This window comes from Protomyctophum bolini (assembly GCF_963924005.1).
Source record: "Protomyctophum bolini genome assembly, chromosome: 12".
NCBI lineage: Eukaryota > Metazoa > Chordata > Actinopteri > Myctophiformes > Myctophidae > Protomyctophum > Protomyctophum bolini.
In genome coordinates, this window is record NC_137873.1 from 15,433,508 (window position 1) to 15,457,223 (window position 23,716).

Genomic DNA, 23,716 nt, shown 5'->3' on the forward strand with positions numbered 1-23,716 from the left:
TTTCAAAAAACATGGGCTATAACCCATCGTTTTTGTCATTTTGTCATTTTTTTCAAATGCTCAAAAATGATGAAAAACGGCGCGCTATAGTATGCCGTACGATATGGGCTATAGCCCATGGTCCAAAATGATGAGAAACGAGGCTAACTTTTTTTTTCAAAATTTCAAAAACATGGGCTATAACCCATCGTTTGTGTCATTTTGTCATTTTTTTCAAATCCTCAAAAATGATGAAAAACGGCGCGCTATAGTATGCCGTACGATATGGGCTTGGTAGCCACGCTAGAACTCGATCACCTAGAGCACCTCCACCAATTACACTTGTTTCTTTAGGGCTTTTATGTCGAAAGTGTGCATTGTTTTTTAACCTAAAGAACCTCTATATTCTGAAAGGTGGGTTAAGTCAGACATTCTCAACTGCATCAAGTTCGAACCTGCTGAAGATTTAAAGGTCGGTCCCTGTTTCAATCCTGGATTTAGGCAGTTCAAATGAGGTACAGAAACCCTTCGACTCTTTGGCTGATCTCACGGAGTGAAAAACTTTATGAGTTTACAGAAGAACAAAAGAAACAAAAAATAAGTGTGAATTGTCTGGAGCCAGTAGCTCAGTGTGTTAGAATGCTGCCACATGATCGGGAGATGGTGGGTTCAAAGCCCACTCAGGTTCAAACAAAAAAATAAAGGGGCCAATCCCACCCCATTCTTTACTGACACTTTGCATTCCACACTAACATCAACTAGCACAGAAAAGCTGTGTTGTAGTAACCAGCAGTTAGCTCAGTGTGATGAGTGGCTGTACTTGTCATCCACAGGTCCAGGGTTCGAATCCCACATTAGTCATGTGGCTATGTGACACTTTGCTTTGCACACTGACTTTCAGAAGGACAACTTTAAAGCAGCCCAGAAATTCACCATGTTTGTGTGCCTCAATGGCCCAGTGGATAAGTCAAATGATATCCGTAGTATACCTAGTAGAAGTGTGCCGGTTCAAACCGGCAAAGACTCATGTCAAAAAACATGGGCTATAACCCATCGTTTTTTTCATTTTTTCAAATTTCCTCACACTGATTTCCAGAAGGACAACTTTAAAGCAGCCCAGAAATTAATAGTTGGAAATGGAAATGGAAATTGCAAAAATTGCGGAAATTGCGGAAATTGTAATTGCGGAAATGGTGGAAATGGAAATTGCGGAAATGCGGAAATGGAAATTGCGGAAATTGCGGAAATCGCGGAAATGGAAATTGAGGAAATTGAGGAAATTGCGGAAATGGAAATTGCGGAAATTGGAAATTGCGGAAATTGGGGAAATTGGAAATTGCGGAAATTGCGGAAATTGCAGATAACTTTTTTTGTCAAATTGCGGAATTGCGGAAATTGCGGAAATTGGGGAAATTGGAAATTGCGGAAATTTTGGATCAAAAACATTCTAAAAAGGTCATAGTGGCAAAAACCATAAATGGAACCCCAGAATAAATATGTATATATGTTTATTGTTAGAATCATCGTTTCAGTAACAAAGCTAATACACAAACAAAACAAGACACTGGTATACTGTTCATCACTTTGCTTCTCTGTACGTCCGGAAAGAAAACAAAATATACCTTAAACATCACCTCAACAAAATCACTGTGTGGTCATCATAGATCAAGAAAGAAAAAAGAGAGAAGGCAAAGACTTATAAAATGTACAGCCACTGATTATATAATATATAATATTTATATAACATTGCACATTTATAATAAAAAAGAACCCCAAATGGATGAATATAAAGGAAGTGTACATTATATACAAGAAGGCACTGAGTTAGGAAACCTGAACAAACACGGTTATCTTTGGAATGGAGCTACCGCCAGCGGTGATTCCACTGAAATGCTGAAGGCTGGCACTTTGTTTAAGATATTGTACTGTACTGCATTCTGAACAGGTTTTTATGATACTGTACTGTCTGTCTAGTGTTAAAATAAGTATTAAATAGTTCTAAATTCAGATGGTAATTATTGCTATACAGTAGATTGTTTGTTCAATAACCAGGTCTTTCGTAAACGGAAAACACATTTTCAGAGGAATACCAATTTCATCCAATCAGGAGAGACAACTCATACTGAGGATATAGGATAAACAAGTGAAATTGGAAGTGATGAAACAAATAAACAAAACAAGCGAAACGTGAACAGTCTTTGTGTGGTTTGCTCTCCTCATTGGATGAAAAATGTAAACCACCTGAAAATGTATTTTGGGTTTATTAAAGGGCTGGAGAGACGAGGAGGCCCCATGACTTAAACATACTCTCTATAGCAGCCTTTAAAGCTGGGCTCACACTACTGTGACCACAGGGGTTTTAAATATGGAACCAGGCTGCATCACGCACACAATGAGCAAATGAGCACTTCACCTATTTTCAACCATATGTTCGCATAATTGGTCCTCATTAATGCTCATTGTAAAATGGTATAATTTCCATCTACTCAATCTGTGTCTCAAAGTAATCGACAGAACAATCGCTAGGAAAAGAATCTGTGGTTTTCCACCCTCGACAGTGTCATTGCTCTTTGGTTTGATAAGGGTTCAACGTGGCGCCATGCTTTTGACAAATGACTGAATGTTAGATTGAAGACAGATATCATTTTCATCACTGTCTAGAAGAAACCTTGTTGCATTGTTTTGACAAGTTAATGCCCTATTTAATATTTTGTCATAGTGCTGCGGATGCGATGCAGATCTTTTTTGTAATTGAACATTTTCGACTATGACATGACCATAATAGGTCTGCCAGGTTGAAAGTGGTAAAGTGAGTCTGTTGGTATTATAAATATTGAAACAAAGAAAAGTATTAACAAGAGCCTGTGATTAATTAATAACTACACTGGATCCCAGTCACAGACAAGGTTTCCACCGACAGCGACAAAATGTTAGATCTAACCCATTAAGACCAGGAACGCAACTGTGTCACTTTAGCGTTTAACTACATTAACCAATTATTTTCTACTTTAGCTATTGAAAAATAGTTGTTCATAACAAGCTGAAAATGTGTGCAAATCTTTGAATATATATTCTTTCACAGCAAACTTTTTTAACTCAAATATTTGCTTCTGTGGGTCCCTGGAACAAAATATCTTCAGATGGGGGTCTGGGGGGCCAATAATACAGATAATTCTGTAAGTCCTTGAAAATGTTTGAGCACCGCTGATATGTTTTTCAGAAAAGATTTAGAAGACATTTTAAAGAAGAGGGAATCTGATCTCATGTCTTAATGGGATAAGGCTGACCTGGTACAAACCTGTGGTTGTTTCAAGGGATAACGCAGCACCTTTCTGAACAGAAGTGGTATTTGAGGGGCACACCTGAACCAAAAGCATCATCATTACCGGTATATGTATTCGTGACATCACCAGGCACTTTAATGACCTCCTTAAGTCCTCGTAAATACGATCCCACTTGAAGTGCTGGACACCGAACTCTGGCTGCAAATTATTTACATAACCTGCAGATACAGTCCTTAACGAGAGTCCCAGAGAATTCCTAAGACCTTTTAACAGTTTCTGTCTTTTCTGACTTCCTTTTAGGTTTTTTTAACATTCTTTCTGCCCCAACACACACACCCACGCACGCACACAAGCGCTTTCCCCTAGGACAGCTGAGGAAGACTTGGCCCGCTAATGGCTGAGCCGGCAGGAAGGAAGCACTCCTTTTGCCTCACACGACTCACTATTCAGTCCTTGTTCGCCGACAAGTACTTAGCAGCATGCTTTTGTCATGGCCACTCGCTCCCCTCGTGGTTCTTGGCTCGTGTGTATGTGTACGCCTGCCTTGTCGCCAAGTGATTTAAGGGCATTGAGGTACACACGAAACAAGCGCTCCTCGTCCCCAACCCTCCTGGGTGTAAATAATATAGTACAGTTTCAGTAACACTAAATGCTATGGTCACACATGGCAGCGCAACTCAGATTTTTGGCCGATCTTCATTGGAATCAGATTTTAATCAAGTCAGAACAGCAAGAAGGAAAAAAACTTGTTTGCAAATCAGAATCACAGTGGTTGAAAATATGATTCATGTTGATTCAATATGATTTCTGAAAGATTCCGGACAATCTAACACTGAAGCCTGATTTCTACCTCGTCATACGATTGGTTGCGGAAAATAGCCAAGCTCTGAGCTCTGCTGTTTTTGGCGACGTATGAATAGACAAATCCGAGCTGATGACTTGCAAATTAACAGTCAGTCCTAAATACCAGTTTTGACAAACAAATCAGATTTGGCTGCAATCTGAAACAAAGCCTTGAACCAATAGCGTACAGACCATTAAGTTAGCATGACAAACATAGAGCTAGCTGGTTAACATTAACAGCACAGTCTGTGGTTGTTCGCCATAATCGAAGGCATTTCATTTGACAGTCTTATAGCCAGAGATTGGCGTGCTGTACGAAAGAGCTGGTACAGGGGTTAAGTGCCCTTGCTCAAGGTCACTTTGATTGACTGCCTCTGGAATCGAACCATGAACCCTGACCGTACGGAATGTCCAGAGTGTTGCGTGACATCACAGGTTTGAATCCAGCTCAAACCCAGACGTCATTTCCTCTCCTGCTCCGTAAGCCGGATGTTTACGCAGTTGCGTGGCCTGCTTCCACGCATCGGCACACAACCAAGTTTAACTCGAGCATTTGAATGTCCACAAATGCTTTCCGAACTCTGCTTCGTCCAGAAATGCTGAGGATATAGTCGTCCTTGCTTGGCCTGCGATTATTGGCCGATGCTGCTCGGCCTCCATAGCAACCTCCGCTGGTGAAAGTGGTGAATGGTTATAAGGAGGGGAGAGGGGAGGGGTTAGTGGGTGTGTACTCTGGGTGGGGCCAGATGCCTCACCAGTCACCAGGCACTGGATTGGCTGCCGTGGCTGCTGACTGATTGACAGTTGCTGTAGCGCTTCTTGACGATCATGCTGATGTACGCTTTCATTAGCTTAGCGATATCCATCACCTGGAGAAAGAAAGACAATGTTGTTAAACAATTTAGTTTTATTTTATGCTTACATTTTATATGGACTAAAAGTTAAGACATATATTAAAGCGGATAAAAGTGATCTTGTATTTTGGTTCTCTCCAGCTCTTTACAGAAAATACACTTCAGGTCAGGATACCAATTTCATCCAATCAGGAGAAAGAACCCATGCAGGATGCAGGATAAATTGGACGAAATTGGCAACCCTTCCTGAACAATTTATTATTTTAAGCGTAGAATCAAGCCACCCAGGTTCCTGGTGAATCATCAAGACCATAAATATTTTTATTCTCTGGGAAAGTATTTATTAAATATAGTATATCATATCCTTAAATATGAATTAATTATATTTTTTGGTTAAAAACCAAATGAGATCAGATCCATACCAGAGGGGTTTCAAAGAGCAGTTCTCGTCCTTCCACAGCGATCTTGTAGGCGTTGGGCAGCGGAGCGCCGAAGGAGAGGATCTGTTCGTAAGGGAAGACCTCCAGAGGCCAGGGCTCTCCTCGCTTGTACACCGAGATGGCTTCTCTGCTGACGCCCAGCCACAGGTCTGCTGGGAACGATCCGTCACGACACTGCAACAGAATACAATACAGGAACACACATGAACACAGTGGTTCCCAAACCTTTTTAGTCGTGACCCCAAGAGAGACATTTTATGTCTCCACGGGACCCAAAATAATGACAATAGCCTATCTACAAGCTCACAGTGCTTTGCATTCACAACCTTTTTATTTATGGCATTTCTTAGCTTGTAGATCAGCTATTTTCAAATGGCCGAAATGTCTATATGGCTCGGCAAGGCTTAGTTATAGTTTTAGTCAATTACTAAATCCGTTAATTTTGTCTACAATATAGTTTTTCTTGTCTTGTAATCTGTATCTTACTGTCTTTGGCAACTGCAATTTCCCTCATGGGACCAATGAAGGACCCCCCCACCCCCCCCCCCCACCCTCTCTATGGTGAAGGCAGATGGCCCTCTCAGTAGGAATCAGGTTTAGCTGGAGGATTCTTCCCGTTAAAGGGAAGTTTTGTGCTCCCCACCATCGCTAAGCTGATGAGGGTCATGTTAGGTCTGCTATACGGTCAGTGCTACACATGGAAACGTGTCTTGAGACGTGTGCTGTGATTTGGCACAAGAGGATTCTCATCTTGCTGTTTTAATTAAGAAGCAATGGATTGTGTTTGTGTGTGTGTGTGTGTGTGTGTCCCCGCCTTGCCACAGCACACCAGTTGTCCAATTGTCTCCAAATATGGCACAAAAGGGGGCTTCCTGGTATTATAGCCCATGTTTTTTGAAATTTTGAAAAAAAAAGTTATCCTCGTTTCTCATCATTTTGGACCATGGGCTATAGCCCATATCGTACGGCATACTATAGCGCACCGTTTTTCATCCTTTTTGAGGATTTGAAAAAAATGACGAAATGACAAAAACGATGGGTTATAGCCCATGTTTTTTGAAATTTTGAAAAAACAAGTTAGCCTCGTTTCTCATCATTTTGGACCGTGGGCTATAGCCCATATCGTACGGCATACTATAGCGCACCGTTTTTCATCCTTTTTGAGGATTTGAAAAAAATGACGAAATGACAAAAACGATGGGTTATAGCCCATGTTTTTTGAAATTTTGAAAAAAAAAGTTAGCCTCGTTTCTCATCATTTTGGACCGTGGGCTATAGCCCATATCGTACGGCATACTATAGCGCGCAGTTTTTCATCATTTTTGAAGATTTGAAAAAAATGACGAAATGACAAAAACGATGGGTTATAGCCCATGTTTTTTGAAATTTTGAAAAAAAAAGTTAGCCTCGTTTCTCATCATTTTGGACCGTGGGCTATAGCCCATATCGTACGGCATACTATAGCGCGCAGTTTTTCATCATTTTTGAAGATTTGAAAAAAATGACGAAATGACAAAAACGATGGGTTATAGCCCATGTTTTTTGAAATTTTGAAAAAAAAAGTTATCCTCGTTTCTCATCATTTTGGACCATGGGCTATAGCCCATATCGTACGGCATACTATAGCGCACCGTTTTTCATCCTTTTTGAGGATTTGAAAAAAATGACGAAATGACAAAAACGATGGGTTATAGCCAAGGGGCCAGCTAGGCACTCCAATGTTGAAGCGCTGGTCCCTAGTGGTAAGAGGAAGGACTGCAGGCGGAGCCGTGGATTCTTGACGAGGAAACCCCGTGCAACCGAGCGCCCAATGTAAAGCCCAGGTGCACTCTGGGTGCACTTCCGCATTTGGACACCAAAATTTGGTGTCCAAATGCGGAAGTGAAATGCTGAATCAGCGAAAAGACGGTACTTCCGGCAGCCTTCCGGGTGCTTCAAAACGCCACTGAGCAACTTCCACTGACATGAATAGCGGAGGGGGCGGAGCTTCGCTCTAGTTTAGTCTCTATCCTTTTAATACTCTATGGTTATAGCCCATGTTTTTTGAAATTTTGAAAAAAAAAGTTAGCCTCGTTTCTCATCATTTTGGACCGTGGGCTATAGCCCATATCGTACGGCATACTATAGCGCGCAGTTTTTTATCATTTTTGAAGATTTGAAAAAAATGACGAAATGACAAAAACGATGGGTTATAGCCCATGTTTTTTGAAATTTTGAAAAAAAAAGTTATCCTCGTTTCTCATCATTTTGGACCATGGGCTATAGCCCATATCGTACGGCATACTATAGCGCACCGTTTTTCATCCTTTTTGAGGATTTGAAAAAAATGACGAAATGACAAAAACGATGGGTTATAGCCCATGTTTTTTGAAATTTTGAAAAAAAAAGTTATCCTCGTTTCTCATCATTTTGGACCATGGGCTATAGCCCATATCGTACGGCATACTATAGCGCACCGTTTTTCATCCTTTTTGAGGATTTGAAAAAAATGACGAAATGACAAAAACGATGGGTTATAGCCCATGTTTTTTGAAATGTTGAAAAAAAAAGTTAGCCTCGTTTCTCATCATTTTGGACCGTGGGCTATAGCCCATATCGTACGGCATACTATAGCGCGCAGTTTTTCATCATTTTTGAAGATTTGAAAAAAATGACGAAATGACAAAAACGATGGGTTATAGCCCATGTTTTTTGAAATTTTGAAAAAAAAAGTTATCCTCGTTTCTCATCATTTTGGACCATGGGCTATAGCCCATATCGTACGGCATACTATAGCGCACCGTTTTTCATCCTTTTTGAGGATTTGAAAAAAATGACGAAATGACAAAAACGATGGGTTATAGCCCATGTTTTTTGAAATTTTGAAAAAAAAAGTTAGCCTCGTTTCTCATCATTTTGGACCGTGGGCTATAGCCCATATCGTACGGCATACTATAGCGCGCAGTTTTTCATCATTTTTGAAGATTTGAAAAAAATGACGAAATGACAAAAACGATGGGTTATAGCCCATGTTTTTTGAAATTTTGAAAAAAAAAGTTATCCTCGTATCTCTTCATTTTGGACCATGGGCTATAGCCCATATCGTACGGCATACTATAGCGCACCGTTTTTCATCCTTTTTGAGGATTTGAAAAAAATGACGAAATGACAAAAACGATGGGTTATAGCCCATGTTTTTTGAAATTTTGAAAAAAAAAGTTAGCCTCGTTTCTCATCATTTTGGACCGTGGGCTATAGCCCATATCGTACGGCATACTATAGCGCGCAGTTTTTCATCATTTTTGAAGATTTGAAAAAAATGACGAAATGACAAAAACGATGGGTTATAGCCCATGTTTTTTGAAATTTTGAAAAAAAAAGTTATCCTCGTTTCTCATCATTTTGGACCATGGGCTATAGCCCATATCGTACGGCATACTATAGCGCACCGTTTTTCATCCTTTTTGAGGATTTGAAAAAAATGACGAAATGACAAAAACGATGGGTTATAGCCCATGTTTTTTGAAATTTTGAAAAAAAAAGTTATCCTCGTTTCTCATCATTTTGGACCATGGGCTATAGCCCATATCGTACGGCATACTATAGCGCACCGTTTTTCATCCTTTTTGAGGATTTGAAAAAAATGACGAAATGACAAAAACGATGGGTTATAGCCCATGTTTTTTGAAATTTTGAAAAAAAAAGTTAGCCTCGTTTCTCATCATTTTGGACCGTGGGCTATAGCCCATATCGTACGGCATACTATAGCGCGCAGTTTTTCATCATTTTTGAAGATTTGAAAAAAATGACGAAATGACAAAAACGATGGGTTATAGCCCATGTTTTTTGAAATTTTGAAAAAAAAAGTTATCCTCGTTTCTCATCATTTTGGACCATGGGCTATAGCCCATATCGTACAGCATACTATAGCGCACCGTTTTTCATCCTTTTTGAGGATTTGAAAAAAATGACGAAATGACAAAAACGATGGGTTACAGCCCATGTTTTTTGAAATTTTGAAAAAAAAAGTTAGCCTCGTTTCTCATCATTTTGGACCGTGGGCTATAGCCCATATCGTACGGCATACTATAGCGCGCAGTTTTTCATCATTTTTGAAGATTTGAAAAAAATGACGAAATGACAAAAACGATGGGTTATAGCCCATGTTTTTTGAAATTTTGAAAAAAAAAGTTATCCTCGTTTCTCATCATTTTGGACCATGGGCTATAGCCCATATCGTACGGCATACTATAGCGCACCGTTTTTCATCCTTTTTGAGGATTTGAAAAAAATGACGAAATGACAAAAACGATGGGTTATAGCCCATGTTTTTTGAAATGTTGAAAAAAAAAGTTAGCCTCGTTTCTCATCATTTTGGACCGTGGGCTATAGCCCATATCGTACGGCATACTATAGCGCGCAGTTTTTCATCATTTTTGAAGATTTGAAAAAAATGACGAAATGACAAAAACGATGGGTTATAGCCCATGTTTTTTGAAATTTTGAAAAAAAAAGTTATCCTCGTTTCTCATCATTTTGGACCATGGGCTATAGCCCATATCGTACGGCATACTATAGCGCACCGTTTTTCATCCTTTTTGAGGATTTGAAAAAAATGACGAAATGACAAAAACGATGGGTTATAGCCCATGTTTTTTGAAATTTTGAAAAAAAAAGTTAGCCTCGTTTCTCATCATTTTGGACCGTGGGCTATAGCCCATATCGTACGGCATACTATAGCGCGCAGTTTTTCATCATTTTTGAAGATTTGAAAAAAATGACGAAATGACAAAAACGATGGGTTATAGCCCATGTTTTTTGAAATTTTGAAAAAAAAAGTTATCCTCGTATCTCTTCATTTTGGACCATGGGCTATAGCCCATATCGTACGGCATACTATAGCGCACCGTTTTTCATCCTTTTTGAGGATTTGAAAAAAATGACGAAATGACAAAAACGATGGGTTATAGCCCATGTTTTTTGAAATTTTGAAAAAAAAAGTTAGCCTCGTTTCTCATCATTTTGGACCGTGGGCTATAGCCCATATCGTACGGCATACTATAGCGCGCAGTTTTTCATCATTTTTGAAGATTTGAAAAAAATGACGAAATGACAAAAACGATGGGTTATAGCCCATGTTTTTTGAAATTTTGAAAAAAAAAGTTATCCTCGTTTCTCATCATTTTGGACCATGGGCTATAGCCCATATCGTACGGCATACTATAGCGCACCGTTTTTCATCCTTTTTGAGGATTTGAAAAAAATGACGAAATGACAAAAACGATGGGTTATAGCCCATGTTTTTTGAAATTTTGAAAAAAAAAGTTATCCTCGTTTCTCATCATTTTGGACCATGGGCTATAGCCCATATCGTACGGCATACTATAGCGCACCGTTTTTCATCCTTTTTGAGGATTTGAAAAAAATGACGAAATGACAAAAACGATGGGTTATAGCCCATGTTTTTTGAAATTTTGAAAAAAAAAGTTAGCCTCGTTTCTCATCATTTTGGACCGTGGGCTATAGCCCATATCGTACGGCATACTATAGCGCGCAGTTTTTCATCATTTTTGAAGATTTGAAAAAAATGACGAAATGACAAAAACGATGGGTTATAGCCCATGTTTTTTGAAATTTTGAAAAAAAAAGTTATCCTCGTTTCTCATCATTTTGGACCATGGGCTATAGCCCATATCGTACGGCATACTATAGCGCACCGTTTTTCATCCTTTTTGAGGATTTGAAAAAAATGACGAAATGACAAAAACGATGGGTTACAGCCCATGTTTTTTGAAATTTTGAAAAAAAAAGTTAGCCTCGTTTCTCATCATTTTGGACCGTGGGCTATAGCCCATATCGTACGGCATACTATAGCGCGCAGTTTTTCATCATTTTTGAAGATTTGAAAAAAATGACGAAATGACAAAAACGATGGGTTATAGCCCATGTTTTTTGAAATTTTGAAAAAAAAAGTTATCCTCGTTTCTCATCATTTTGGACCATGGGCTATAGCCCATATCGTACGGCATACTATAGCGCACCGTTTTTCATCCTTTTTGAGGATTTGAAAAAAATGACGAAATGACAAAAACGATGGGTTATAGCCCATGTTTTTTGAAATTTTGAAAAAAAAAGTTATCCTCGTTTCTCATCATTTTGGACCATGGGCTATAGCCCATATCGTACGGCATACTATAGCGCGCAGTTTTTCATCATTTTTGAAGATTTGAAAAAAATGACGAAATGACAAAAACGATGGGTTATAGCCCATGTTTTTTGAAATTTTGAAAAAAAAAGTTAGCCTCGTTTCTCATCATTTTGGACCGTGGGCTATAGCCCATATCGTACGGCATACTATAGCGCGCAGTTTTTCATCATTTTTGAAGATTTGAAAAAAATGACGAAATGACAAAAACGATGGGTTATAGCCCATGTTTTTTGAAATTTTGAAAAAAAAAGTTATCCTCGTTTCTCATCATTTTGGACCATGGGCTATAGCCCATATCGTACGGCATACTATAGCGCACCGTTTTTCATCCTTTTTGAGGATTTGAAAAAAATGACGAAATGACAAAAACTATGGGTTATAGCCCATGTTTTTTGAAATTTTGAAAAAAAAAGTTAGCCTCGTTTCTCATCATTTTGGACCGTGGGCTATAGCCCATATCGTACGGCATACTATAGCGCGCAGTTTTTCATCATTTTTGAAGATTTGAAAAAAATGACGAAATGACAAAAACGATGGGTTATAGCCCATGTTTTTTGAAATTTTGAAAAAAAAAGTTATCCTCGTTTCTCATCATTTTGGACCATGGGCTATAGCCCATATCGTACGGCATACTATAGCGCACCGTTTTTCATCCTTTTTGAGGATTTGAAAAAAATGACGAAATGACAAAAACGATGGGTTATAGCCCATGTTTTTTGAAATTTTGGAAAAAAAAGTTAGCCTCGTTTCTCATCATTTTGGACCGTGGGCTATAGCCCATATCGTACGGCATACTATAGCGCGCAGTTTTTCATCATTTTTGAAGATTTGAAAAAAATGACGAAATGACAAAAACGATGGGTTATAGCCCATGTTTTTTGAAATGTTGAAAAAAAAAGTTATCCTCGTTTCTCATCATTTTGGACCATGGGCTATAGCCCATATCGTACGGCATACTATAGCGCACCGTTTTTCATCCTTTTTGAGGATTTGAAAAAAATGACGAAATGACAAAAACGATGGGTTATAGCCCATGTTTTTTGAAATTTTGAAAAAAAAAGTTAGCCTCGTTTCTCATCATTTTGGACCGTGGGCTATAGCCCATATCGTACGGCATACTATAGCGCGCAGTTTTTCATCATTTTTGAGGATTTGAAAAAAATGACGAAATGACAAAAACGATGGGTTATAGCCCATGTTTTTTGAAATGTTGAAAAAAAAAGTTATCCTCGTTTCTCATCATTTTGGACCATGGGCTATAGCCCATATCGTACGGCATACTATAGCGCGCAGTTTTTCATCATTTTTGAAGATTTGAAAAAAATGACGAAATGACAAAAACGATGGGTAGTAAGGGGCCAAACAAACACACAAAATAAGGCACTTTTCTATTATAGTGTATAAAGGTCATTACACACTGGCGAATTGGCGACGCGAATTGGCGACGCGAATAATTCGCATTTTTTTAAAACCAATTGAAGTCAATGGAAGCTTCCACATCAGTGGCGAATGTGCGAAAATGCGACAGTTTTCGCTCTTTATTTGTTCGCTCTGGTGTCGAATTTTGCAGACATTCGCAGGCGAAATTCAACGGCTCTGACCAATCAGAATGCAGCCCAAACTTGTTGCTGTGTATAAACAGCGGCGTACCGTACAGTAGCTGTCAACAGAGCAGCCGCCGGTCCGGTTACGCAGGTCGGGATAGCACAGCAGCACACTGTTGCACACCTCCCCTCCTCCAACTCTGTTGGGTGTGTGTGCGCTCGCGTGTGCATGCGCATTGCGCGAGCGTGCGTGCGTGCCGTGGACATGGCACATGGGTGTGCAACAGAGCAGCCGTCGGTCCGGCTACGCAGGTCGGGATAGCGCAGCGTGGACATGGCACATGGGTGTGCTAACAGTACGCAATAGAGGTGGGATCGGGCCGACTTTATACTACCCGAACCGAACCCGTCACCGACAGCTTTGTGTCCAAACCGAAACAAGCCCGACCTTAATTATTAATATATGCGCCTGGATACCCGACACTTTTTTTTGTTGAGGAAGGCACTTTAATAATTCCACTGACAGCATACAGCTTGCCTGGCTGTTACCTTTAGACATATTATGCCACACTATATGTCTTGTAAATTACCATGAAAGGGGTCCGTTTTATATAGCTACTACGTTGATGAATAAATAGCTATAGTATAACACGCCGTGCACACTACAAAGCACACTGCACAGCACTGTGCGCAGTCAGTTGCATACACACCGTCATTATTACACACACACACACAGACACACACACACACACACACACACACACACACACACACACACACAAACACACTCCTGCAGTTTTATACCAGCATTGATGATTGATTTGACATCGGCAACTCTGCATTGGCAATATTTAATCCACACAGCTTGTTCGTGCAAAGTTGCAAACTGCTATTCAATCAAACAATCCGCGCCAGCGGGAGGCGATTATTGGTAGCCTAATTTGCCATGGTCCATGGGCAGGATCGAGTAACTACTCAACTCTTCACTGTTCAACATCTAATAAATCAAACTATTTATATTAATCCAAAAATCGCGGTTTACATGTTGTCATGGAGGAGGAGGATCGCATCCGCCGTGGGTGAGTTCAACCTAAGCTAACTCCTGGCTCCTCTCTTCAGTGGTTCTTCCAGCTGCGCCCCATATAATGTAGCCTCGGATCCCTACGATCATTCTGTAGCTTCAGACCTACAGAATTGGCGTAGTGACCGAGGTTCACAATTTCACATGGGGCTACGTTCGTTGCTGCTGCTGCTGCTTGCAGCACGTGCGTTGCAAGCTTGCGTTGTTGCAACTTGCAAGCGGTGCTGCTGCTTGCAGACAGAGCATTATCACGCTGCACCGGCTATGTGGGCCGGTACGAATTAATTGGACCCCTCCATCTGTGAAGTACTGGATACGGGGTTATTAAAGAAAGGATACCAAAGCGGGAGGGGGAGGAGAGGAGAGGAGGAGGGAGAGGAGAGGAGCTATAATCGCACAATACGCGTCGCATAGATGTGTACGGTGTATAGGCAAACGCGAATAAATTTGCCGGGCAAATATTTCGCATTTTCAGATCGCTTATTCGCATCGCGTCGCTAATTCGCCAGTGTGTAATGACCTTAAGTCTTAGAATGTATTGCGTCTTATCCTTGAAATGATTTAGCCAGCATGGGTGTTTGTAGGGTTATTGCGTTCTACAAAATCAAATCAAAATTATCACCTAATAGTATACTTTACAGCTAAAATGTGTCAGTTGCTTTAATGAATAGAAGATTATCATGTGATAACATGGTCTGTTTACACAGACACTAGTGTGAGGCTGCAGGACAGACATGTACTGGTTGCACAGTAGATCATCTGTGTTGTACTGTTTTTACATTTCAAACCTCTACGGTCTGCTGCAAACAAAATTGCCCCCCCCCCCCCGGGGACATTATTAAAGAACTTGAACTTGAACCTCAACGTTGAAAAGGGTGGATCCATACCCAGGCCACCTTTTGACCAATTTAATAATAATAGGGTTATTAATGTATGTGATCTCACCTCGACGTTGAACAGGGTGGATCCGTAGCCGGGCCACTCTTTGACCAGGTTCATGTACTTGACCATGGCCTGCTCCTGGTTCATGCCCTGCAGCTTCTTCCACTTGTCCATCAGGGACGTGCGCACCGCCCCCACCTCCTCCCGAAGCCACGCCTCCAGGCTATTCTCCTCCTCCATCTTCTGGCGGCTCAGTGAGCCGCTGCGGAAGCTCCGCCTCAGCGTCCCTTCCAGGAAGCTGGAGCGCTTCTTCTCCAGAGTCGCGCTGCCGCGCTCCGACGCTGTTGGAATCACAGTCGACATTATTGTTTACAGCGCAAAATGTGACATGGTTTAAAATCTTTTGAAGTAGCAACATCCTGAGGAAGGTCGCAAGACCGAAACGTTGCTCAATAAAATGCTCTGAACCAGCAAGTGGCAGTGTGCGGATGTCCCTCCTTTCACATGATTATACTCTCTGTCATCATCGCACCTGCTCCAAATTGCCTGCCAGGTGTGCGGAAGTCTTCTCTCTAGAAGTAGCAACATCGCAATACACTGTTCTTAGGACGCTTAAAATGTGTTTGGCTGTGGTCCCCTGTGGTGCCAGGGAACCCCAGAGGCGAAGATTTGTGTTAATCGACTCTAAAATAGCCCTTCGCCAAGTCCCTCCCCAACCCATCCTTGTCCAATAGGCACGCTAGCAGCGAGAAGACAAGCTGTCCTTCTCACACATTGAGATGCCTGATAAATGATAGGATTTCTCCATATAAATAATCAATAAATTCAGTAGCAAGATCTTCAAAATGTCTTCTAAATATAGTCAACCAGGCCTGTAGTAAGCTATACACTGGACAAATGTACATGACATTATTTCAATAAACTAGAAATAAGAGTAAATGACAGAGGGAGAAACAGTATCCAACAATCAACTTTAACGACCGCCCGACGGCAGGTTTCATGAAATGCACGGTAAGACAGTAGACTACAGTTATTAGTATGTGTATGTGTGTATGTGTTCAACAACACAGCCATGAGGTGACGTAAGCTTGTCCAGCATACCAAAGGTTGCTAAACTATTTTGATTGGCATTGGACAATCGCTTTTTGGGGTGGGGTTTAGCGAAGGGCTAGTTTTATTCAAAAGACTACGACCAAAAAAACTAAATCCAAATTTCCTGTCAAAATCAACACTGATGGGAGAGAGATAATCTACCTTGCACCGAACCCGAGGTGGTGGACCCCGCCCCCGCCGCGGCAGCGTTGGCGCCCGGCGCGAAGCTCTTGGCGGAGTTGTGCACGCGCGCACGGAGCCGTGCCGTGGGGAACAGCTGGGACATGTCGGGCACGGCGGCTCCAGGGCTGTGGTCACCCAGCAGGTACTGGAGCCTCACCGCTGCCAAGAACTGCAGGGTATCCTCTGGAGCCGGGTAGCGGCCCCGAATCACCGCTTCATGAGCCTGGGGGGGGGGGGGGGGGTGAGCAGGGTTTATTACATTGTCTTTATATAATAATAAGATATTTTGGGGGGCCTTTATTTTGATAGTGTAATTTGTGCGTCGTGGACACATTTTTATGGGTCCCTTAATTTACTTCCTGTATACATGAATTTCATGACAATTCCATGAATGAGAAAACATTTTTTTTCTCATTCATGGAATTATACTTTAAGTACATTTTTATGCCAATGCACTAAACTTTTAATAACAGACTTTACTTCTACATTGCAGTATTGACACTTTTACTTAAGTAAAACATTTGAGTACTTTTCCCCAGCACTGCAGGTAGAGTATGACGCGCGTTCTTTTACCTGCTCGAACATGAAGGCGAACTCCACGCTGTCCTTGGGAACGTTGTCCGTGTCTAAGAAGCAGTAGAGCTTGAAGTAGAACTTCCAGCCGGTGTTCATCTCGTCTGGACTGGCTGAAAGCCTAGAGGATCAGAACACGTTAGGACAGTGGTTTTCAACCATTCTTACACCACGGTCCATTATATACTCAGCATTTGAGCCGCGGACCACCATTTGATGAGATTTAGCCTCTCAGACCCAAAACGTGTTGTTGTTGGTGGTTGAGATTTTGTTCACAATAAGAGACAACAGGCAAACATTGATCAAAATAACAATTCTTCTACATTATCTAATTGTGTAGACTTCTTGTAAATTAAGTAATGCAGTTGTTAACAATTTAACTCTTGAAAGCGTAAAATGAAACCCTCTCTCTCCCTCTCACTTTTCAAACTTGGCGAGGACATCGGCCACCACGGCTCGGCTCTCAATGGCTTTATCGGCAACGTCGTTGTGTTCAAACAGAGCGAACATGTTCCTGCTGTCATCCATGGCCAGGCCGCGGATCAGCTTCTCCACCACCTGAACGAGCACGCACGCACACACACACACACACACACACACACACACACACACACACACACACACACACATACTCGTATAACTTACCTACTTAGGACCACACTTTTTTTTCAGGTTATTGCTTACCTCGTTAGGACCACACTTTCTAGACATAGTAGAAACATATAAACTACACTCCTGAATGTGGAAAAAAATCTATTTTAATACAATCACATCAGATTTAAAGAAGGGCAAACTATAAATTACCACATTTTTACCCTACTTGTTAGGACCGTCTCCAAACAAAAGAAAGCTAAAACCTTTTGGTCAGTAACTTCACTGCATTGGCTCTTATGAGTTTAATCATCTATATGCACTGGGGAGGCACTCAGGGGCACACTGGGGGGGCACTGGGGAGCCTCTGGGGAGGCACTGGGGAGACAATGGGGAGGCACTGGGGGCACACTGGGGAGGCACTGGGGAAACACTGGGGAGAAACTGCAGCCACTGGGGAGGCACTCAGGGGCACACTGGGGAGGCACTCAGGGGACACTGGGGAGGTACTCAGGGGGACACTGGGGAGGTACTCAGGGGACACTGGGGAGGCACTCAGGGGCACACTGGGGAGGCACTCAGGGGACACTGGGGAGGTACTCAGGGGGACACTGGGGAGGTACTCAGGGGACACTGGGGAGGTACTCAGGGGACACTGGGGAGACACTCAGGGGACACTGGGGAGACACTCAGGGGACACTGGGGAGGTACTGGGGAGGTACTGGGGAGCCACTGGGCAGACACTGGGGTGGCACTGGGGGAGGTACTGGACATTTCATATCACACACACACCATGATTCAATAGCCCCCCTTTTTTCTTTTTTTTTCTTCCTTTTTTTTGGGCAGCTTGGCATGGCACGATTTATTTCAAGCATGGCGCAGCGCCATGCCAACAACATTGTGCAGTAAACCCTGCTTTAATACACGACAGGTGAGGTGATATATCTCATCTCTAGTGAGTGGCCCAGCCCTTCCTATATTTTTCTGTATGTGGCCCTCAGTGAAAAAAGTTTGGGCACCCCTGATATAGAATACTTGCCATATCTGACACATTTAGATGAAACATGTGATAAGGAATTTATGGTACATGGGTATAATATCTACAGGAGAGACAGAAATATTCATGGTGGGGGTGTGGCTTTTTATATTTTAAATGATATTCCAGTAAAGAGGAGAGATGACCTTATAATTAGTGACATTGAAGCTCTATGGCTACAAGTCCACTTGCCTAATATTAAACCTATATTGCTGTGTTGCTGTTACAGACTACCGGATTCCAATTCTCAGTAGTAGTCAGCAGTGTATGTGAGATGGTGCTTTTGTTCTTGCTTAATGTAAATCGCTCTGGATTAAGAGCGTCTGCTAAATGCCTAAATTGTAAATTGTAAATTGATGGTGGACAGAGCATCAGACAGTAATAGGGAATTGTATATACCTGCAGATATGAATATTAACTGGTTCTCTCCAACATGCTCACTTAAGAAAACCCTCCATGCTATTGCAGATACATACAATTTAACACAGTTAGCAAACAAGCCAACAAGAACACAAATAATAAATGGCATCTCCTCCACCTGTATTGATCATATCTTTACAAATGCAGCTGATCTATGCTCAAAGGTGATTTCTGTTGAATTTGGATGCACTGACCACAACATAGTAGCTTTTACGAGAAAGGCAAAAATCCACAAATATGGAAGGAAGCTAAAGTTATTCCAATACCAAAAGATTCTAAAACAAACATCACAGGAGTTAACAGCCGCCCTATTAGCATTCTGCCAGTTCTTGCTAAATTAATGGAAAAATATGTATTTAACCAAATTCAATCATATTTCTCTGAGAATGTATTGAATACTGACTTTCAACACGCCTATAGAGATGGGCTTTCTACATGTACAGCACTGACACAGTTAATAGATGACTGTCTAATGAATGTGGATTCTAAGAGACTATAGTGGGGTCTGTACCGTTAGATTTTAGTGCCGCGTTTGACATTATTGATCACAATCTATTGCTTGACAAACTTTCATGTTATGGTTTTACCTTATCTGCACTAAGGTGGATAAAAAGCTATTCATCCAGCAGATCACAGAGAGTATACTATAATGGGAGTCTCTCAGATACTAAACATATTCACTGTGGAATTCCACAAGGAAGTTGCTTAGGTCCTTTGTTGTTCACTATATTTACAAATGACATGCCACTGGTCGGGGCCAATATAGCCATGTATTCTGACGACACTACTTTGTATATGTCTGCCACTAATGTGGAAGATCTGTCTGTAGCTCTTAACAAGGAACTACAGAACATATCAGAGTGGGTGGTGAACAATAGGATGGTCCTGGACATCTCAAAGACTAAATCCATTGTATTTGGATCACAGCATATGCTCAAGTCAAAACCCAAATTGAATCTGAATCTGAGCAATCTAGCAGTTGAGCAGGTAGATGAAACAAAACTTATTGGGGTTATATTAGACAGTCATCTAACATGGTCTACTCGTATTCAAAACATAACTAAGAAATGGGAGGGGGTTTGTCCATGATTAGGAGATGAGTTTTTAACTCCAACATCTGCTGTCCAGGTCATCCAGGCACTAGTGATATCCCACCTTGACTATTGTCCAGTTGTTGTTTGTAAATTACAAATAGCCCAGAATAAGGTAGCTCGCCTTGCCCTGAACTGCAATACTAGATCTAGTACACTGTTAAATGGAGCAGAGATTAGCTGCCAGTCTGGCTGGATTTTTTAGGAACATTTGTTCAAATAAAAAAACAAAATGCTTATATAAAAATATTCATTATACCAGTGATAGACATGTACATACTGTAATACCAGACATGTTGCAATGGGTCGATTTACAGTGCCTAAGCCAAGAACTGATGCAATGAAGAATACAGTCATGTACAGGGCAATGACTTTCTGGAACTCTCTACCAGTATGCATCACAGAAATTAAGGGTAAAAGGCATTTTACCCTGTCAATATACCAGTTAATGTAATCTAGAGTGAATGCACTAACCGTGGTTGTTATGCTTTAATGTATTTCTTTTATGATATCTGTAATGTTGTTTTTATTTAAATTTGTGTATGTATATTATTCTGTGAGGACCCCAGGAAGAATAGCTGTTGCCAGGTGTAACAGCTAATGGGGATCCTAAATAAACTAAACTAAACCTAGGAGTAAAACCATTAATGCAGAAATGAGAAATCAATGCCTCAAATGGCAGTAGTTTTGCAGTGGTGGAAAATGTAACTCTTTTTTTAATGAATACAATTACATTTTGTCCAATCTGTATGGTAGAGTATGTTAATACAATATAACTTACTAGAATTTCGTGGCCGCTACGCGGCCACTCAATCCCAGAGTTACTTCGCCACGCACTATGGGAAGAAGGAAATAGTTATTTAATGAATCGCATGTTGGTGTGTGTGTGTGTGGGGGGGGGGGGCCTTACAGGCGTGCATGTGCGTGTGTGTGCGTGCAGGCGTATGTATACATTAGGGCTGTCACGATTCGCCTAGTCCACGATTCCATTCAAGTTTCGATTTGCAGCTCACGATTCGATTCGATGTTCGATTCGCTATCACGATTGGCCTAGTCCACGATTCAATTCAATTTTCGATTTGAAGCTCACGATTTGCTTCGATGTTCGATTAAATTTTTTCAATCTATTTTTTTAAAACCTTGTTTTTCAGCATTGAGGGCTATATTCATTATAATTTAGGGCAATATCTTGGTTTGTAAAGAAAAACACTTGTTTCCCAATAAGTCACATTTATTTTGTAGAAATAACAAATCAGAATGAGAATAAGAAAAGGTTTAACAACTTTGGGTTTTATGCCCTAACATTTTTTAAATGTTTCTTTAAGATGAGATGACTTGTAACATTGTTGTTAAGCTCTAAGTAAGTAAAAGAAAGAAGAAAAAAAAAAGACAAATAGTATATAGACCCATCTGTTGTTAGTTCAAGTATTAAATACTAATTTAAGTGTTCAATTTCACTTATACACTACCTGGTTATAAATAGCTGCAGTAGGCTACACCATTTTATGCAGTGTTTTATACTATTTCTATTTAGTGTACATTTAGTGGATGTGGCTTACATCCGGTCTAAAGCCCACCCACTGTATGCGCTGATTTCCATACACAATCCGTATCCTCCCCTCACCGGATGTTGAATTAACAGTACTAACGGCCATATATTTGACGATCTTTTACACAAAACGATTTTAACGGGCAACGTTTCACATGTATTATTAGTTGTATACATTTTAGGAGTGAAAACATGTGTGACCTGCATGGCATTTTGTAACGTGGTTCTGCTGTTGTGCAACTCTCATTAAATATTGAAAGCCAGCGTTTTCCACCACTGATAGTGGTCGCATGTCTGCAGCTATGCAGACCGCAACTCCGTGCGTTAATTGTTTTGCACGGGGCGAATTAGCTGAGAGCTTTTCTCTATAAGAATATAGTTGGCTGTGTTGTTGTCTTTGTACCATCGTCGTTGGACAGATCGATGTCTTTGTGATGTCTGCTAAGAAGCTGGCCCATATTTTCTTTTCCACACTTATTTCCGTGTATCATCGTCGTCGCTGTCTACAACAGCACTGGCCATGGTGAAACGCAACAGCCGTCTCGTTCTCTCACTTGTCAACTCCTCTCAGTGTGTGTGTGTGTGTGTGTGTGTGTGTGACTGACTGTGTGTGTGTGTGGCACTGCTCCGATACAGCTGGATTTTCGTCTCTTTTTTTTCTCCATGCATTCGCATGGGCGGAATGGCCCGGCCGCTCGCGGAAGTAAATTGGCTGTGTGGCGAAAATAGGCAAAGTGATCGGTGTAAGGGGGATATTTCGGCACAATCCGATTAATGACGAAGAACAATGTTGATGTAACTAAGGGAATCGTCGAGTCATTTATGTTGTAAATAAAGAGATTTAGATGGAATAAGCGAAATAGCGATCGTATAATCTCTCCTGGTCCTTCTTTCTCTCATCAATGTCCTGCGCGAGATCAGATTCTGTGCTGCGCGAGATGACATTGTGAAGCTAGTGTGGGGGCGGGGCTGGTAAGAGAGGGCAGTGTTGCCAGGTTTGCGAATTGTAAGCGAGTTGCAGTGTATGTAAGTAGCGTGGTTAAATTCCTTGTTTCTCGGCGTGTTGTGGCAACAGCTAAATACGACATTGAGGGGTAGAAACCATCCCGGGCGCGTGGTTCATGTAACATGTGTGTCACTGTGAAAGACTGGCCCCATTAAGTGAACGTAGTTGGCGTAGTAGCCGCCAACATGACGATTTTGGTAGACGCCAACATGACGATTGTGACGTAGGCTGTTGACGTTGAGCAATAACAGCGTGTTTCATAAAAGTAATATTTGCCGAGCAAATAAGACACTTGAACGGCTAAAAAATAGGCTATGTCGGTTCGGGGAGCGTGCCGAATTTATTTTGCATATAGAGATGTGTGGTGAAAGTGTGGTTCGGTCGGAGATAGAGCATGAAGAATGAGTATGGGTACACCTTTTCACTTGTATATATAGATACAATTGGGCTGGTTGTATTTTGTCTCCCTGCTCTTCTGTTGAGACATTTAGATCGTGTCAAAGGTCATGTCTCACCTAGACACAGGATCTGACTCGAATTTGGACCTTATGGTCAAGATTAAATGTATCCCCCGAGCAAGCAGTTCGGCTCGATTAGCTCAATGCTAAAGTTTTCAGCACGCAGGAAAGCGGGTTCAAATCCAGGGTAGAAGAGGAAAGTTACATACTAATGCTGCTTTAAGTATATAATAACTTCAATCAACTTTTGATTCATTAATTAATTTGATTAATTCATTAAATAACATTAATAAATTAAGATTAATTTGTATTATTGCTCTTGTATTGCTATTGGAGACACTGGGGGGACACTGGGGGACACTGGGCAGGCACTGGGGAGTCGCTGGGCAGGCACTGGGGAGGCACTCAGGGGCACACTGGGGAGGCACTGGGGAGACACTGGGGAGGCACTCAGGGGCACACTGGGGAGACACTGGGGAGGCACTGGGGAGACACTGGGGAGGCCCTCAGGGGGACACTGGTGAGGAACTGGGGGGACACTGGGGAGGCACTGGGAAGGCACTGTGGGGACACTGGGGAGGCACTGGGGAGACACTGGGGAGGCACTGGGGAGGCACTGGGGA

The 23,716-nt window shown here is 41.4% G+C and overlaps 1 protein-coding gene across 1 annotated transcript in view; it reads right to left on the minus strand.

Moving 5' to 3' along the window:
• Positions 1–1,470: 1,470 nt before the first annotated feature.
• Positions 1,471–23,716, minus strand: part of myo10 (myosin X) — a 158,221-nt gene continuing 135,975 nt past the window's right edge. Inside the window, exons 40-45 of the mRNA XM_080777446.1 lie at positions 17,364–17,500; positions 16,943–17,063; positions 16,349–16,592; positions 15,158–15,435; positions 5,383–5,574; positions 1,471–4,975 (exon numbers count right to left, since the gene is read on the minus strand). Coding sequence (XP_080633572.1) covers positions 4,865–4,975; positions 5,383–5,574; positions 15,158–15,435; positions 16,349–16,592; positions 16,943–17,063; positions 17,364–17,500 — 1,083 coding nt within the window. The 3' untranslated portion in view covers positions 1,471–4,864. The remainder of the gene's footprint in view (positions 4,976–5,382; positions 5,575–15,157; positions 15,436–16,348; positions 16,593–16,942; positions 17,064–17,363; positions 17,501–23,716) is intronic.